The sequence below is a fragment of the Filicampus tigris genome, chromosome 11 (assembly GCF_054856515.1).
Source record: "Filicampus tigris isolate MCC_2025a chromosome 11, RoL_Ftig_1.0, whole genome shotgun sequence".
In the NCBI taxonomy this organism is placed as follows: Eukaryota; Metazoa; Chordata; class Actinopteri; order Syngnathiformes; family Syngnathidae; genus Filicampus; species Filicampus tigris.
Window position 1 is genome coordinate 21,432,097 of NC_141227.1, and position 16,874 is coordinate 21,448,970.

Sequence of the window (16,874 nt, forward strand, 5' to 3'; positions counted from 1 at the left end):
GGCAAACAGGAAAGCGCACATTTGGGTCTTCAGCGTCAACGTGAAAAGCCTAAAAATAATCAGTGTTAATCCAGCAAACACTTCCATTGAGCAAACCAAAGCAATGATAGGTGGTGGAAGTTTATTTTTGACTTGAAAGTTGTACGTTTTGTTTGTCACCCAAGATGAAGCATTAGATTGATACCGCTCAGCCTGTTCTTAATTTAGATCGCTGGCTTCCTTCCTCCAGCCACTAAAAAATATTGTTCAAAATACTTAAAGCGGACATCAACCCAAACATCTTTTTTTCAAGAATATGTTCCCAGCAGGCCCACTAGTTTCTGATTAATATTGCGTTTGTGAAATATGAGTTAAGCAGCAAAATCCACCCGTTTTTAGCCAGCTCGGGGGGCGGCCATTTTGTCACTTCTGTTGACTGAAAATGACATCACAACTGCTCAGGGCTCAGGTAACGACCAATCACGGCTCAGCTTGAGAAAACAGGTCTGCCGTGATTGGTCGTTACCTGAGCCCTGAGCGGTTGCGATGTCATTTTCAGTTGACAGAAGTGACAAAATGGCTGCCCCTAGAGGTTGCTAAAAACGGGTGGATTACGTGTTATTCCACAAACGCAATATTTATCAGAATTCCTTGTTTGAACTAGTGGGTTTGCAGAGAACATATTCTTGAAAAAAAATATGTTTGGGTTGACTTTCTAAATCGATGCACAGAAAAATCTGCACAGAATTATTTTCGGAAGTAAAAAAAAACTGCTCATGAAAAGATTCAAGCAATATTTGAGATGTATTAATTGTCATACAAATATGAGCAATATATAAGGTATAAGACTAAAAAACACTCTGAGAGCACTCTGTTGGCTTTGATGAAGAATGAGTGCTAATAATGACAGAGAACTTTTTGAGGAACAATTCCACAAAAAAAATGCAGTGTTTAGACGAGTGGGGCTGTTGGAGCATTTTCTTAAAACAGCCACATAGCTTTTCTTTAGATAAGACAGTTTAGCTTAATGCTAACAGACACCTGTGTCACGTTGTCACATGCATACAGACAATATAACAATACTCAGTCATATATTCTTTATCTTTTGCCAAGACTAATATCACTACGGCTTAATGAAGGAGCAGCGATGAATATTTCATTGACCTGAAGCAAAAATGTGACAAAACCTGTTCAAGAGTACAACAACATAGAGGGCTAGTTTTCTCTAAAATTTTCAGTTTTTTTGGAGGGACTGTAATGGATTAATGCAATTTCCATTCATTTAAACAGGAAAAGAGGATTTGAAATTTTGCACCAAATTTTTGTGCTCAATTACTCGATTGGCACAACTTTTGGTGCAACTTCAAGAGCTACTACTGTACTATCATCTAGGAAGCAAGCGATTTTCTCTGTGGCCAAGTACTTGTATTGTACACACCATTTCACATTCTGGCTTCGGTAGTGAGCAATCTATCGTCCTCCACTTCTTGTTGTTTGTCTTGGTGTGTAGTTTTGTAGCTTTCCTGCCATTGTCAAACCTGTTCGACGAGCTGCGACAGTTCGCAGGTTCATTGCGGCTCATCCGTAACTGACACGAGACAGCATTAGGCTGCTAGTTTCAAAATTCAAAGGACACAATTGCTCTCAAGTGGCACAATTAGGATTTGGGTCTTGGCAGCATAAATATAAGAATATAAAGTAACAGGGCAGTTTTGCAATCATCTTTATATAATTATTTACAACATCCACTCGATTTATCCTTCTGACCCCCCAAAACTGCGCCTTTTGTGGTATATCTTGCGGCGCACCCCCCAAACACAACACATTTTTGTCATTGTTTCATTTCGGGTCTGCGGTAGTCACTCGCGTTCTGCCACCTGGAAGTATCCTGGCGCCTGTTGTTTACTAACTTGATTAAATGGACAATAATGTTCAAAATCGGACTGCGGTGGTGCGTAAAGGCGCTAAACACCTTTTTAAAGCGTCATTACCAAGCATTTTAAGGCCATACGTTTACGGACTCCCAACTTGGGCTGTTTCCTCTTTCAAGCGCAACCACGGCGCAATCATTTCCTCTGTGTGTGTCTTGCATATTGTTTGCCTCCTCTCGCAAACGCCGAGCTGAGGTGGCCTCATTGGAGCGTTACGCGCAGCCACACGCGCCAACTCCTCTCATGTTGTCCTGATATGACCCTGACGTCTCTTACCTCATGGATGCTTTTATGCTCGCTCACATCTTTTTTTTGTTTTTTTCTTCTTTGTCTCGGCGTTTCAGAGCCGTGAGCATCCTCTGCCTCGCGTCGTCTGCGGTGAGTGCAAAGGACGTGATGTCACAGATCGTCACCGATTGCACTTCATAGCATAGATCACATGACTTTAGTCAGGGGAAGCTGTTTTCGAGGGAGAGGGGCTCAGTGTCACAGTCATGTGAGAGCAAGGAATGCGCCATGTCGAAAGCCTTCGGACATAACTTTTTGACAATGAGTCCCTCGTCAAAGTAGCCATGGCCATAATAATTGATTAATCGAGTCATTTATTGCTCGGAATTAGGTCGAAAGCGTCTTTTCCAGAGATCCTGTAATGCTGCAAATTAGCGACATCACAACCGTGACAGGACATTGGGGAATAAGCGGGCTTTGTTTTAATACACACAAACTAGCAAAATATTGCCGCTACGGGTTGTGCGCTTATGCACAATTGGTACCCTGGCTCCTCCCATAACTTTAACATTATTATTATTTTTTTTTATATTAGACAGGGCTTTAGCCGTCTCCTCCCTTCATTTCAACATAGTTCCTTAGCACCAAGAAGGTATAAGATGGTGCTAAAGAACTACTTTTTCCTTAATCTGAGCTCTGGCGCCATCTTGTTGGCATTTCAGAGGAAGAGCGATTAGGTGGATAGGCTCCCAGAAAAAACAGCAAACAGGTGAATTTGCAAATAGCCAATCTCGAGTAGGCTTGGGAAGACTGAAATTGGACTCCCATTCATTTGCGTAACATTTCTGTCTACAAACAGAGTCTCGGACATCAAGTCTGTTCACCGAGGCGCCAATCTAATCGATCCTTAATTTCTCTCGACCGTGGACCCGAGGAAAATAGGTTTAATTCCCGCGCCTAATCTCCCCCAAATGGTTCCGTTCGGCTTCAGTTGTTTTAGTAGCACCGGGTGGCGCCTCAGGGGTTAATCTCTCCCAGTCACAGAGTTGTTGTCCTCCGAGCCAGATCCAGCGCGTGCGCGGCGTCCATTCCACAGCTTGCCTCCGATCCCCTGCGCATAGTGCCGGAGTAGAAAGCCCACATAGGGGATCCTTTGTTTAAGAGAGTCTAGGCATGGAAGATAATTTACAAACCGCTAAGGTCCTCACGCCATTGGCTGATGAGCCCCCGTCTGCCCCTTGCGAAAGGCATCTCATGTGTGTGTGCGTGCGTGTGTCTACGTGTGTGTGTGTGTGTGTGTGTGTAACCTTCAGCTGTGGCAGCGTTTGGCTACGGCCGACCACAGTCACCCTAGTCATGACACCCGGGAGCTTGCCCTGCGCTCGGCTACTGTAGCCTGTCTTTTGAGGCAAAGCAAGATGGCCACCAATATCTTTTAGCGTGTGAGGGAGGGGGGTTGGTTGGGTGGAGGGGCATGCTGCCGAAAACAGAGGGCCTTCCTCCCAGGACGGATAAGGTAAAAAAAAAAAAAAAAAAAAAAAAGAAGGCTGGCTGAGTGTGTGACTTAGTGGTCATAGTCTAGCTGCAGTGGAGCTCATCCCTTGAATTTAGCTGATTGGAGTGCTTTATTTGGAAGCTGGTTTTTATTCTGGCTGAGGACCTTGAGGGTGTTGGGCTTGTCGTTTCCAGGTGGGTTTAAAGGACCTCCGACCTCCGACGGCGCTTTTGTCTTGTCTTGACCCGCGTCATTTTCTATGACTTTCAAGAGACGCTTTTTTTTTCCGAGAGCCGTACTCGCGCACCTGCTGTTTTTCTGGCAAGCTCAGCATGTTTTGTAATCCTAACCGATCATTTGTCAGGCTACACCTAGGGTAACAGTATTCGCCCCCCCCCCCCCCGCCTTCTCACCCACGCGGTTTCTGGTTCTTTAAAGTTTCAATGTCGTCGTGGTGCGTTTTTTTCTTTTCTTTTTTTTTTTTTTTTTTTTTTTTAAAGTACCACAGAGGCAGGAAATGCACTCAAGTGAATGAAGAAAAAGTCTCACGTGCGTAGAGAAGAGAAACCGCTACTACTTCCACTCTCAGCCAGGAAAGGGGGACACGCTTTCTTTAGCGTAACGTCAAATCAACTCTCACACGCCGTGATGCGTGTTTGTTTGCGACTAGAAGCCGAGAAACACTCCAAACCTCCCCGGAGACGTGTCGCCCCGAGAGAGAGGTTTGTTAGGATTCAAACGTCTGTGACACCGCTGTTGCTAGGGTTCCTCTCTGAGCGTGCGTAAAGATTTCAGCCGTACCACTCAAGTGTTTTGTCAACCCTTAAACGCTTCAACAAGCAGAGGAGTTTTCCAAGGGACATCCAAGGGGACATTTGTTCCCATGTAAAACATTACACACATAAGGAAAGCCTTTTGGGCATTTATATAATATCCTTGATATCCAGTTTAAGCTCTATGTACTAGGATGCTCTTTGTCCTTACTAGTAAGGCAATTCAGCATACTAATATGATTGTGATGCTTGAATAATGGATGGATGGATGGAGGATAAGTGCATGGACCTTAAACTGGAATTCAAGGATATCGCCATTAATTTGGTATCTTTGATATCTAGCATAAGGTTCAAGTACCGGTACACTCTTTGTCTCCCTCCCTAAGATGATTTGTAGAACGACTAGTAGCAATTTTGGCCTACTACTACGTAGGAAAGCAACGATAGCCAAACGTCACAATATTGTGATATCACCGTTCGAGAATATGTTCTATGCAGGCGCACTTGTTGAAACAAGGCGTTCTGATTAATATTGCGTCTGTGGAATATGAGTTAAGAAGCAAAAGCCACCCCGTTTTTAGCCATTTCAGGGAGCGGCCATTTTGTCACTTGTGTCGACTGAAAATGACATCACAGTTGCTCAGGGCTCAGGTAACGACCAATCACAGCTCACCTGTTTTCTGAAGCTGAGTCATGATTGGTTTATTTATTTATTATTTGGTTTGGCTTTTGCTTCTTAACTCATATTCCACAAAGGCAATATTAATCAGAATGCCCTGTTTCAACTAGTGGGACCTGCATAGAACATAGTCTTGAAGCTTTTTGTCATCATTAGTAGAACAGATTTCAGGTCAACTACGTTACTATTGAGGCAAAACTGTGCACTACTTGACAAATGTGTGATACTAGTACTACTAGTAACATTATAAAAGTCTACTAGTTCATTTAGCACTTCACTAGTAGCACACAGATGTCAACTAATGTACTGTTTTGCCTGATTAGTTGTAACATGTAGTTGTCCCACGAAGCCAAAGGTGTCCTACTGTGTTCAGAAATGTCATACAGTAGTAGAAAAAAAACATTTCAAATCAGAAAAAGTCATTCTACTAGTGCACCACATTGTCTTACTAGAGCAGGCAAAGAATATACTAGTACACGGACCTTAAACTAATATCAAAGGTATAGAATAAATGTTAAAACTAAATTAGTAGCAAACACCTGTCAGAAACGCCATACAGTAGTGAAAGGGAGTAGTGGAAAAAAGGTTATGAGTAAGAAACAGTCACTCTCCTTTGTGCCCTAGTCATTCTACTATTGAGGACAAAGAGCATACTAGGACACGGACCTTAAACTGGATACTGATGACATCAAACGGCCTCATCACCTTGCATGTGACTGTAGGCGACCCGAGGCAGACACAAAGGCAGCATCCATATCCCCCCAGAGACCTGCTGGTTAAATGCGATCGCTTGAGTATGCATTCACATCCCGCAATAAGAAATATTTTTATTGTTCTCATCGCTAAGCCAAAGGGAGGAGAATTAAAAGCAGAGGCTGCACTTTGACGTGAGCTTTGAATGTCGAACACAAAGATACACAGCATACAGAGAGGCAAACGCGTGCGTCTGGTGCAGGGTTGGAAGACGGCCAGCAGTGCTTTGTCATTGAAAGCAGTTTTTTTTTTTTTTGTGACAGGAGGATGCCCCCGCCCCCAACTACCCCTCTCATACTAAGCACCATCCTCCCTGTGTGTTGCCCATCTTTCCTTATCCGCTTCCAAAGGTTATCCCTGGGATTACAGTTGCATCAGCAGTTGTATTGCGGGAGGCCACACATATTTAAAATGTGAAGAAAAAAAACACATTTGAAAATTCACATCGCCAATAACTGGGACTAAAGCAGACAAAGTGATACTGGAAAATGAACAATAGTGGTACCTTGATTTAGAGTGCCTCGATTTACGTATTCCAAGAAGCTGAAGTTTCCTTTCCATTCTAAACACTGTCAAACTAGAATAGAATAGAAATGTATGTTATCCATCCCATAAAATGCTTTATAGCTTAACACACTTATATAAAAACTTAAATTTAGCATATAAAACAGCAATAGAAAAGCCCCGCCATCTTAATGCTAACATCTATGGTAAATTGAATGGGAATGCTAATGTTATTTTAGCGAATGCATTAATTCATGTAATCTCTTGTTATCTACTGTTTCTAAACATTCTGCTGTACACAGTATGATACCTGGATATTAAAATAACACTCACAGGCAAACGCTTTCGGCCATTATAGCAAAGAACAAAGAAACTGTATAATTAGGTTTCCTGCTATCTGTTACTCTCTGACTTCCTGTTGTCTGGCGCCTACTTCCTGTTATCCAAACGAGCTACAGGAACCGTAAAGACACAAAATTAACATGACTTATTACAAACAACTGTGTTAAACTAACTAGACATTCAAAAAGTTATGCATGCTTTCATTAAGAGTGAAAGTAAAAAAATGTACATTTTTTTTCTATTATCTTAATTGCTTGATTGTTTGTACAATAACAGATTGATGTTTTTCTTCATTAAAAACACATTAAAAACAGATCAATGCTGGAGAGAATGAATAGATGGATTTATCCCTATTGTTTTCCACTGGATTATTGTATGGCAACTTGAAATCTCAAGTCATTTGTCAAACAGCAGAGTGCGTGGAAGGTGTCGACAAGCTGTAGCTCGAGGTGGTCATAATGCACATTACAAACCGCTTGCCAGCTGCCAACAAAAACAAGGAGGAGAGAACTCTGTCCGCTGTGGAATCAGAGGTTCCATAAGGATAACAAAATGTAATGGTTTGCTTATCCGAATCCGCGGTGAGATGTTATGCTTTCTTCCTGAGTCTGTGCGTGGTAAAGAAAAAGGCAAAACATTTACTGCTACGCTTAGGGAACATTTTTCCTGTCATAGACCATTTCCTTTTTGTAGAGTCCTTTGAGGCCTGTACTGAATTTATGAAAAATATGATGCAATGATCTATCTTAAGTATTACGCGTGTTTGTGTGTTTCATGTTTTTGCGTCTTTTTATATCAGTTCATTTGAGGTTTGGGCATTAGGTTATATTAGGACAAGGGTACTGTTCATAATGCTGGTATTGAAACTTGACTTGTATGATACTTAGCTCTATAACCATACTATCACAATTAGAGGATACCCGGTGGCATACATTGTGCTTTTGTAGTTTGGAATCATGTTGAACTCTTATAACCTTTTCAGTGGGCTCACGTGAAGTCCATGTTGTGAGTACATCAGTGTAAAACATGTATCCTGGAATACAAGCAATGTTGAATGCCTCCACGGGTGTAATAATCCAGATTTAAATGAACTCTCTGAGCTTTGGTTCCTGTCCCGTGTCCTGCTTTTCATGCCCTTTTCCTCGAGGAATAAAATGAGCCAAAATTTGTGGGTTTTTTTCCCAGCTGCGATCATACATTGGAACTTTTTTTTCCCGCTCCACTGACCTCTCCCTCTCTTTAAAGTTGGACCTATTGTTATTGTCCAGTCCGGGATGTTTCTGAGCTTTTGATGCAGATCAACCCAGAGTCAGTTTTGGATTTATCGTTCAAGCCAGGCTAAAATCAACAGTAAGAAATAAATAGAGTGTTTGAGCATCTTAAGAATTTGAGGTTGAACAATGATTTTGTTGTTGTTGTTGTCGACGCTAAGGTGGCGATAGTCGAGTCGACGTCAATTTATCGATGACATCATTGATTTTTTTGAAGCTGTCCGCACCCCCTGACTCGTTAGTCCAATCACAGTCAGACACTTACTAATCCAATATCATTCAGATACCCTCACCTCCTCTCAGGCAGTCTGAACTTTATAAACTTCAACACAAATCTAAACTAAAGTAAACTAACACTACAATACACATTATTACCAAATACGTTTTGTTGAAGCTTTGTAATGATGTATTGCAGCAAGCCTGCACTTGTGTTACGTGGGTTGTTGTGAGTTTTAGTCTTCATTTCGCAGTATATTTTCTTCCTTTTCAGATTGACGTGCATAGCATTTGTATTTTTGTCATATTCGAGGATAGACTGGTCTCATTTTGTAAAATATTTCCACGACTTGAGACACCGCTTCTATTTTACTGTAATAAATGACCAGCTGTTGATTTCAGAGAGGCGACCGCGTTGTTATTGCCAAAACAGGGGTGTGTAGAGTTTATGTAATCACTGCATGCCTGCAAATTTGGGTGAGTTTTTCAGTGTGGGAAAGCCGTCAAAAAGTCTTTCATTTCTATGCCCTGGATACTTGCATCCTAAATACTGTGCAGCAACGGTTTCATGAGTGGTCAGTTGGCTCTTTGGGGTCTGGTGATACTGATGATTACACTTGATGAGTCTGTTAGACACTGATAGAGCTTGCGAAGCGTTTCTTCCATGTAAAAAGAGGAGCGAAACCATGCTGTTCATGAGATCTCGTGTTGCAATCCCCTGTCAAACACTGAAACAAACCTTCATCTCACTTTTTTCAGCAACCAGTGACAGCACACAATGCCATTTTCCACATTGTAATTAAATCAAATGAACGATTTCACTCTTTTTGTAGTGAATTGGAGTTTAACGTTTTGGACTAGTGAAATCAATTAAGATTTCCGTGATATTCTAATAAGGTTAGGTTTAGGGTTATGCACTACAGGAACTAAGAATCCACTGCAACACGTAACTATTCTGTGTCAACATATCAACTGGCAGAAGCGTGTGTCACTCCTTCCTTAGACAATTGTTTGTTCAAATAAAGATCTCCTACAGTCCTACTTCAAACAGACTCTAGGTTCTGTTTGTTGTACAGTAGATAAGTAGCCCTGGACACTATGTGTAAATACGGTAATAACACCATATATCAACACCGTTGACCCTATGATATTCATAGAGGTGACAAAAATACTAAGAGTCTGTATGTAAAAGTACAGATAGAGAGTTGCAAAAGTAGAAGCACTGATTCAACTCATGTTTTTCAAGTAAAAGTAAAAAAAAAAGTCCAGACTGAATTGTGCTGAAGTATAAGAAGTATAAAAATGTGCACTGTCACAATAGCCGTTTGGATAACTTGGCACAGTGAAAAGCAAACTGCACACATTTGATCAAACCAAGAACCTAGCTACAAGTTACCTCAACTTTTAGCTAGCTAGCATTACCTCGACATTTACACACTCAAAAAAACGTGTTTCCATAGCTTTGCTAATGTTCTAAACTGAGTAGCAAAACAGCAGAAATTAGCTAGTGATAGTTTGAAAATTAGATCCTAGTTGTTTGAGATTAGATGTAATAAAAGTTTGAGGTTTTTAGGCTGGCACAGGACACAACACATTCACTGCGAATCATTCTTGTAGCCGACAACATCAAAAATGATCTTATATCTTGCATTTCCAAATTTGATGATGTTATCTTCAATGCTCCCTGGTTCATGTACTTGTATGCTCTGCCTGTTTTTAGTAAGTCCCCAAGATCTCAATCAATCACGGTCTCAACTGCGGTTGACTTTGAGATTGAAAAAATTAACGAGGCCATTTTGACAAAGTAAGGTGCAGAAAGTACTAGTATCTGTTTTCAAATAGAAAAGGTTGTCAGAAAAAGACAGTGAAAGTCAGTATAGATACCTGAAAAATCGACTGAAGTACAGTTACCAAGTATTTGTGCGGTTCTGTCATGCAGTCCTGGAAGAAGAAGAGTATATACACATCTGCTGGTATACACACGCATGTATTCCCCTGGCTCGCATCTGCAAACACAGTACAAACCCACACTAGCGAAAGCATAGTCATGCTCAAAACACACTGACTCTTGGTCGTGATGCAATCCTGAATCTCGCTCCACTCTAATCATTAAATCACAAGTCTTTGTCTGACACAACTGCAGCCGAGCCCCCATCGAGACCTTGAACGTGAGTGTTTTGTTGCCTCGTAGTTGGATTCTTTGTTTGCCACAATATTTTCAACCGTCTTGATGGTGGAGGTGGCAGAATCCCTCGCCATGCTGAGAGGAGGTGTGTTGTGTTTCTGACTAATGCTGAGTCACGCATACCACCACACCACATTGAATCACGCCTTTCTTATTTTCTCCTTCTGTCGCAGGTGGTTCCAGAAAGTGGGTCGTTCAATGGCAAAGGGGAGGCACAGATGGATGTCACCCACACGGCGGCAGGGGAGGACGAGGAGGAGGAAGGCCACATACGACATACAAAAACTCCTCCCGTCAACGACTCGCTTCATCACAACCTGGACCTCGGCGGACGGCCGGCACTTATTCAGCGAGAGCTCGGACTGCAGCTGAGCAACATTGCACATCAACAACATGTACGCTCTTCTGTGAATTTCCACAACGGTTCCTCAGAAAACCCGACTAAGCCTAACGGTGCTAATGTGACCGCCGGGTGTCACGCTGACCTGAAGTCTGCATATCACAGGGCTATGATGGCCTCCGAGCCTCAACGGAGCATAATCGCCAGCATCCCCGCTCAGAACGGACCCAAGACTCCTCCGTATGATACGTCGGGCCCACTGAAGAGGATCAAATTGGAGGAGGATGAAAAAGCAATCGCCGCGCATTTTAGTGACGAAGACGATGTCTGTGAAGACCCTCTGTCCACGCTGGCGGCGGTGGTGTGTCTCTCCGTCACCGAGAGGCGAGGGCTGGAGGAGAAACTCTTCAGCTCGCGTCCTTCCGCTCTTCGGTGCATCAAAACGGAACCACCAGATTTGCACTTAATCAAGAAAGAGTCCGAGGACTTGAGGAATGACTTGTGTCACACTCAGGGGAGCCTACTGAGGACTCCCCAGACGATCAAAAGTGAACCGCCTTCAAATGACCTGTTGCCGAGCGTGCAGTCTTTGGCAGAGAAGAGGAATCTTAGTTTTGACCAGGCTATCGCCATTGAGGCCTTAACTCAACTGGCAGCTATACCTCAACGCACACCAGTGTTTATTAAAGCCGAACGAAAGTGTGAACCTCATGTTTCTGCGGTCACCCCGCAAGCGACCTCAACGCGAGAAGCCAAACCCGCGGCGGCAATCCGCTACAACAAAGTCTCGGTCATTAGCCCGCCAGTTCACCAAACATCAGTGATACACCCGCCTGTGGCCAGACAGGGTAACGTCATCCAGCGTTACCAGGGCACGAGGCCGACTGACTTCACAGGAGACGGTAACGGGGCACCCTGCAGGAGGACGTACCAAAGCTTTGGTTCCCGTGTCATCAAGTCAGAATACGACAACTCGGATCCCGGCAGTGTGAAGCTCGGCAAAGACCACGAGCGTCACTTTTGGGAGGACCGGGAGAGACCGAGGACGATGAGGAACCGAGACGAGGAGGAGGTGGCCGCCCAATTGGCCGAATTGGCCTTCATCATCCAGTCCCGTCAGAGCCAGCTGTCTGAGGGCAATCACGTGAAGGGGACCCCCGTGTCGGCTATCAAATACAACTACCATTCACAGCTATCCCCCAGTCAGAAAAAGACCCCTGTAAAGAAAGCTAAAACGACTCCTTCGAAGCCCAGGAAGAAGATAAACGAGGGACCACAGGACGGAACCAACCGCAGGACCCCTGTCTCAAAACGCATGGCGAACGGAGATACCTCCCATCGAAGCAGAGGAAAGAAACCCCCCCTGTCTGGCAAATCAGGTCTCCCCCATAGGAGGAATCTGTTTCTTCCCCAGGCTCAGATTGATCTGAAGAGGTACCTGGCTGAAGCCCAGGAGGAAGCAAGGCAACTCATCCATCACAGTGCGCAGACTCACCACTACAGGACCAACCAGAGCCTCGGCACAGAGAACCAGCTGTTGTCTTATCTGCACAATCCACTCCACCACCACAATCCTGCAGCAGGACCAGGGCAGGAAAGGTGTTTGTTAACTCAGGTAGCGCAGCCCAGCAAAGGGCTGCCGCACGGTGCTGATCCCGGGGCGGCTCGCCTCGGCCACGCCGCTTACCCTGGTCCCGCCAATGGCCTCTCGGGTGCTCGGCAGTCCCCGCCTCCAAGCCAGCAAAGCTACTACAAGCTGGAGAGGTCGGGGCCTGTCACTGTGTTGTCTACATCTGCTGATGGAGACGCGGGCCACTCGGCGGAGTCGACTCCATCCAAGCACAGCGTCAACAGCTTCCTGGAGTCGCCCATGGCTTTTCTGGACACCCCGACAAAGAATCTGCTCAACACTCCCTCCAAAAAGCTGTCTGATCTTCCTTGCTGTCAATGTGTGGGTGAGTTGATGCTAACAGAGGAGTTGAACCTTTTGTGTTCATGTTTACAATTGATTCAGTCATCTTTTAATTATCTCCTGTTTCGTTACTTCTCTAGTGATTCCATTTTGTCGCAAACAACCCTTTGCAGAATTCTCAACATTACCTGATGTTGCGTTGTTATGCACATATTACCATTGTGTGGGCTACTGTCAAGATACGTTTTATAATGGATTCTTTTTCCCGCCACAGACCAAATCATTGAAAAGGAAGAAGGTCCTTATTACACTCACCTTGGAGCAGGGCCCAGTGTTGCAGCAGTGAGGGAACTTATGGAGACCAGGTACCTTCGCCACTACAATTGAAAAGCCATTTCAACGTTTATTCAATATCCATTTACCAGTGGAAAAATGAGGGCGCACTAGTTTATCATATAAGAACCGTTTGTTCCACTTCTACCTTCTGTTGTTTAAGCGCTTATTCTATATCCTAAGGCCCATGTATTAGTACGGTCTTTGTACTTACTAGTAAGACAACTCTTGGTAACTGGGCATTTATATGAGCATTTATGCACAGTGTGCAGGTTTCATTCATAATTTAGCAAACGGTGACTAAATGCTCAAACGGCTTGCCGTAAAGCTATTTAAGCATTTATTTGCGGCGCACTAGTTTCATACATAGTTCAGCTCACTGCTATGATATCAAATAAATGCTCGAGCAACTTGCTACATTAATAATATTACTGCAACTAGTACTACTACTACTACTCCTGTGATAATTGTTATTGTTTAGCTGGATGTGTGTGGGCGCGTTCACCACTGAACATGCTGAGCGTGTCAAGTACGGGCTTGGTGGAATGCGGCAAGGTCACCGCCAAGGAGTCTGCCATTAAAAGCAAGCACGCTCAGCATGTGCACCTGACACACACACACTTGACGACACACGTACACACATAAACACACATGACATGTTGAGACAAGGAAAACCGTGATGTAACCGACATGAGAGACTGTGTATAAAAGCAGTCTTCATTCGGTTAGAGGTGTCAAATGTGTTTTCATTTAGGCCACGTCGTAGTTATGGTTGTCCTCGGGACCGCTATCGGCAAACAGCGAAAACACATCAATGTATAATGGCGAGACAGAAGCTGAGCTGCATTGAGTTTGTTTACAGAGGCATGTGGCGGGAGCGCAAGGCAGTTATACTTCTTGTTCCATAGCTATGTAATATATAGCTGCAGTTTCTCCGATTTTGCTGTTTCTAGGTAGAGTGGTGCCTTGAGATGAGAGTTTAATTCATTGCGTGACCACAGTCGTAGCTCAGTCTCACAAAGGATAAAGAATATATGCCTATGAGTTTTGTTATACTCTCTGTCTCTCTTTCTTTCTACATGTGCTGCTGCACAGTCTGTGTTCCAAATATCCATTGCTTAAAGGGTTATAACACCGCCTCTCTCCAGTGTCTTTTTTGGGGTCTCTCAACTTTTTCCACAGCTGTATGCAATTATTACCATTTTATGGCTAGTTTTTAACAGAAGTCAAACAAACATTTTACGGCCGCATAAAATAATGGAGAGGGCAAGCTCTGGCCCGCGGCCTTTGAGTTTGGCAATTAGGTGTACTTAATGAAACGTCAACGACATGTCTCATATGCATATTTGTGTCGCAGATATGGCGCCAAGGGAAATGCAGTGCGGTTGGAAGTTGTTGTCTACACTGGAAAAGAAGGAAAGAGCTCCCAGGGATGCCCAATTGCTAAATGGGTATGTGACAACCACATGTAAATATTGTTCATAGTTATATAGAGTATGTGTGCATATAGCGCAAGTATATATATCCTATAATGTGAATAATTGAATAACGGCAGTTGTGTGTGGTACGTGACAGGTGGTCCGGCGAGGCAGCGAGGAGGAGAAGCTGCTGTGTTTAGTGCGGCAGAGGCCAGGGCACCACTGTGACACCGCCGTGCTGGTCATCCTCATCCTGGCCTGGGAGGGAGTCCCGCGGGCGGTGGCGGACCACCTGTACCAGGAGCTCACAGACACCCTCTTCAAATACGGCTCACCCACCAGCCGACGCTGCGCCCTCAATGAAGAGTAAGCCCTTTTGCTACGTTTACACCGTTGTAGGAATTTCGCCGTTTATTCCTCTATATTCAAGTATTGCTACGTTTTCTCAAGGTGTATATAACCGGGCATCCACGGCAATCACGGCCTGTTATGTTGGCCGATTCCTTCCCTCTGCCTTGTTCCACATCCATCCAGTTTTTCCTTCACTGGTCTGAGCTGTGTCGAGCGGAAACGTAGTCTGAACGTGGCATTATACCTCGGTCTTACAGTCAACCATTTCTGCCCTGCTCCCCTCTTTGTGTGCCCTCCACAGTCGGACCTGCGCCTGTCAGGGGTTGGACCCGGATACCTGCGGGGCGTCCTTCTCCTTCGGCTGCTCGTGGAGTATGTACTTCAATGGCTGCAAGTTTGCCCGTAGCAAAGTGCCACGCAAATTCCGCCTTCTTGGTGACTACCGGGAGCAGGTAAGTGACTGTTGTCAGATCACAATTATCGTGACCAAAAGGATCACGATTATCAGTGTTATCCTGATCATACTAACTCATGTCAACCCAAAAATATCACAGATACACACATTGCAAGCAGTTTGATGTGAATCGGCGACCCCATGTACTTTTTGAACATTACCATTTGCAATGTAGTGACTCTCAAGCTTTTTTACAAACATCAAGTACCACCTAAAAAATACCTATGATTAGGTTTTAATATCTCGTCTTTATGACTTTTAGGAGGAAAAGGTAGAGAAAAACCTCCAGAGTCTTGCCACTGACCTTGCACCACTGTACAAGTGCCTCGCTCCTGAAGCCTTCCAGAACCAGGTACGGCAAATAAAACACTTTTATTTCACATTTCATACCCAGTATTTACTCTTCATTAGCCCTTGGGTTTTCTATAGACTGCCGATCAACTACAGTGTGATATATATTATTTTCATTTATTTGTAAATGACACTCATCTCACCACTCATGTTACTTTGGAATCACCTCAAACCAAATGTTCCTGCATCTGTTCTCTAGGTGGAACAAGAGGAGAAAGGGGACTGCTGCCGGCTAGGCTGGAGGGAGGGGCGTCCGTTTTCCGGGGTCACAGCTTGCGTGGACTTTTGTGCGCACGCTCACAAGGACAACCACAACATGAATAACGGCAGCACCGTGGTAAGCGAGTTACACTGTACACTGCAGCAGCCGCAGTCTCCACTCCGTCCAGGGCCCCGCAAAGAAACTGAACAAGAACATATTTTATTGATCATCAAAGTCTGACAGGAGTTTTATTTGAAAAATCAAGTCGGTGGTGAAAAAAATAGCGTGAGCGATGCTGTGATACAGTATGCTCCAACCTCCTTCCCAAGCTCATTGTTTTGCTTGGTGACACTTGGTATCTTCTTCGTGTTCTTTTCATTCAGGTTTGCACTTTAACAAAGGAAGACAACCGCGCGGTTCGGAATATACCGGAAGACGAGCAGCTCCACGTTCTTCCGCTCTACAAGATCTCCGACAGGGATGAGTTTGGTCGTGTTGATGGACAATGGGCCAAGGTCCAAACCGGTGCCCTCCAGGTTCTGTCATCCTTCCCAAGAGAGGCGAGTGGATATTGAATCCTCCGATGGCCTTGACAGCTATGATTGAATGAGGTGTGACTTTCGACCTTATTTTTGTCTTTTTCCCGTCAGGTGCGTCTGCTAGCTGAGCCGGTGAAATCAGCCCGCAAGATAAGGCAAGAAGCTCGTTTGAAAGCTCAAGCTGAGAAGCTGGAGAAGAAGCTCGGCCTGAGCCCTCTCACGCCTGCTAAAGTAAAGCGAGAAACCCCCACCAAAGGTGGTAAGTCATTGCTTTCAGTACGTACACAGTGGAAGCGCTAAGATAAAAAAAAACATGCATAATGGGGATGCTGGTCAAATTCTGGAAACAAATAGTAATTGATTTCATGTGTTAGAGTACTCATAAAAAGTCTAACTGTTGTCATTATAACACTTGTAAATGCTGCACAGACATTATTTTATGTCATTTTATGTTTTGCTGACCCTTATAGTGAAGTAGAGCGAGGGATAATTGGTTGACGTCATGTTCTTAACTGTACAGCGGGGAGAAAAACTGAGTAAGTGTTACAAGATTTCAAATGTTAACATTATCCTCCTGGCCTGCAGGCAATTCCTGATGACAGGGAGGCAGGTCCTAGT

At 44.2% G+C, this 16,874-nt stretch overlaps 1 protein-coding gene and 1 long non-coding RNA gene across 3 annotated transcripts in view; one reads left to right on the forward strand and one right to left on the reverse strand.

Annotated features, from left to right (window-relative positions):
- tet1 (tet methylcytosine dioxygenase 1) overlaps window positions 1–16,874 on the forward strand; it is a 34,827-nt gene that overhangs the window by 12,404 nt on the left and 5,549 nt on the right. Inside the window, exons 1-10 of one of the 2 annotated variants that reach the window (XM_086045221.1) lie at window positions 3,709–3,827; window positions 10,530–12,651; window positions 12,883–12,973; window positions 14,299–14,392; window positions 14,517–14,725; window positions 15,012–15,162; window positions 15,427–15,516; window positions 15,715–15,852; window positions 16,101–16,277; window positions 16,368–16,515. In XM_086045221.1, coding sequence (XP_085901347.1) covers window positions 10,575–12,651; window positions 12,883–12,973; window positions 14,299–14,392; window positions 14,517–14,725; window positions 15,012–15,162; window positions 15,427–15,516; window positions 15,715–15,852; window positions 16,101–16,277; window positions 16,368–16,515 — 3,175 coding nt within the window. In that variant the 5' untranslated portion in view covers window positions 3,709–3,827; window positions 10,530–10,574. Of the gene's footprint in view, window positions 1–3,708; window positions 3,828–10,529; window positions 12,652–12,882; window positions 12,974–14,298; window positions 14,393–14,516; window positions 14,726–15,011; window positions 15,163–15,426; window positions 15,517–15,714; window positions 15,853–16,100; window positions 16,278–16,367; window positions 16,516–16,874 lie in introns of those variants that run through there. The other variant, XM_086045220.1, reaches the window with a different exon arrangement.
- On the reverse strand, window positions 1,242–6,734 carry LOC147140124 (uncharacterized). The gene is made up of 3 exons (XR_015088651.1): window positions 6,676–6,734; window positions 6,344–6,415; window positions 1,242–2,283 (listed from the first exon to the last, which is right to left on the reverse strand). It is a non-coding gene; the product is annotated as an uncharacterized LOC147140124 (long non-coding RNA).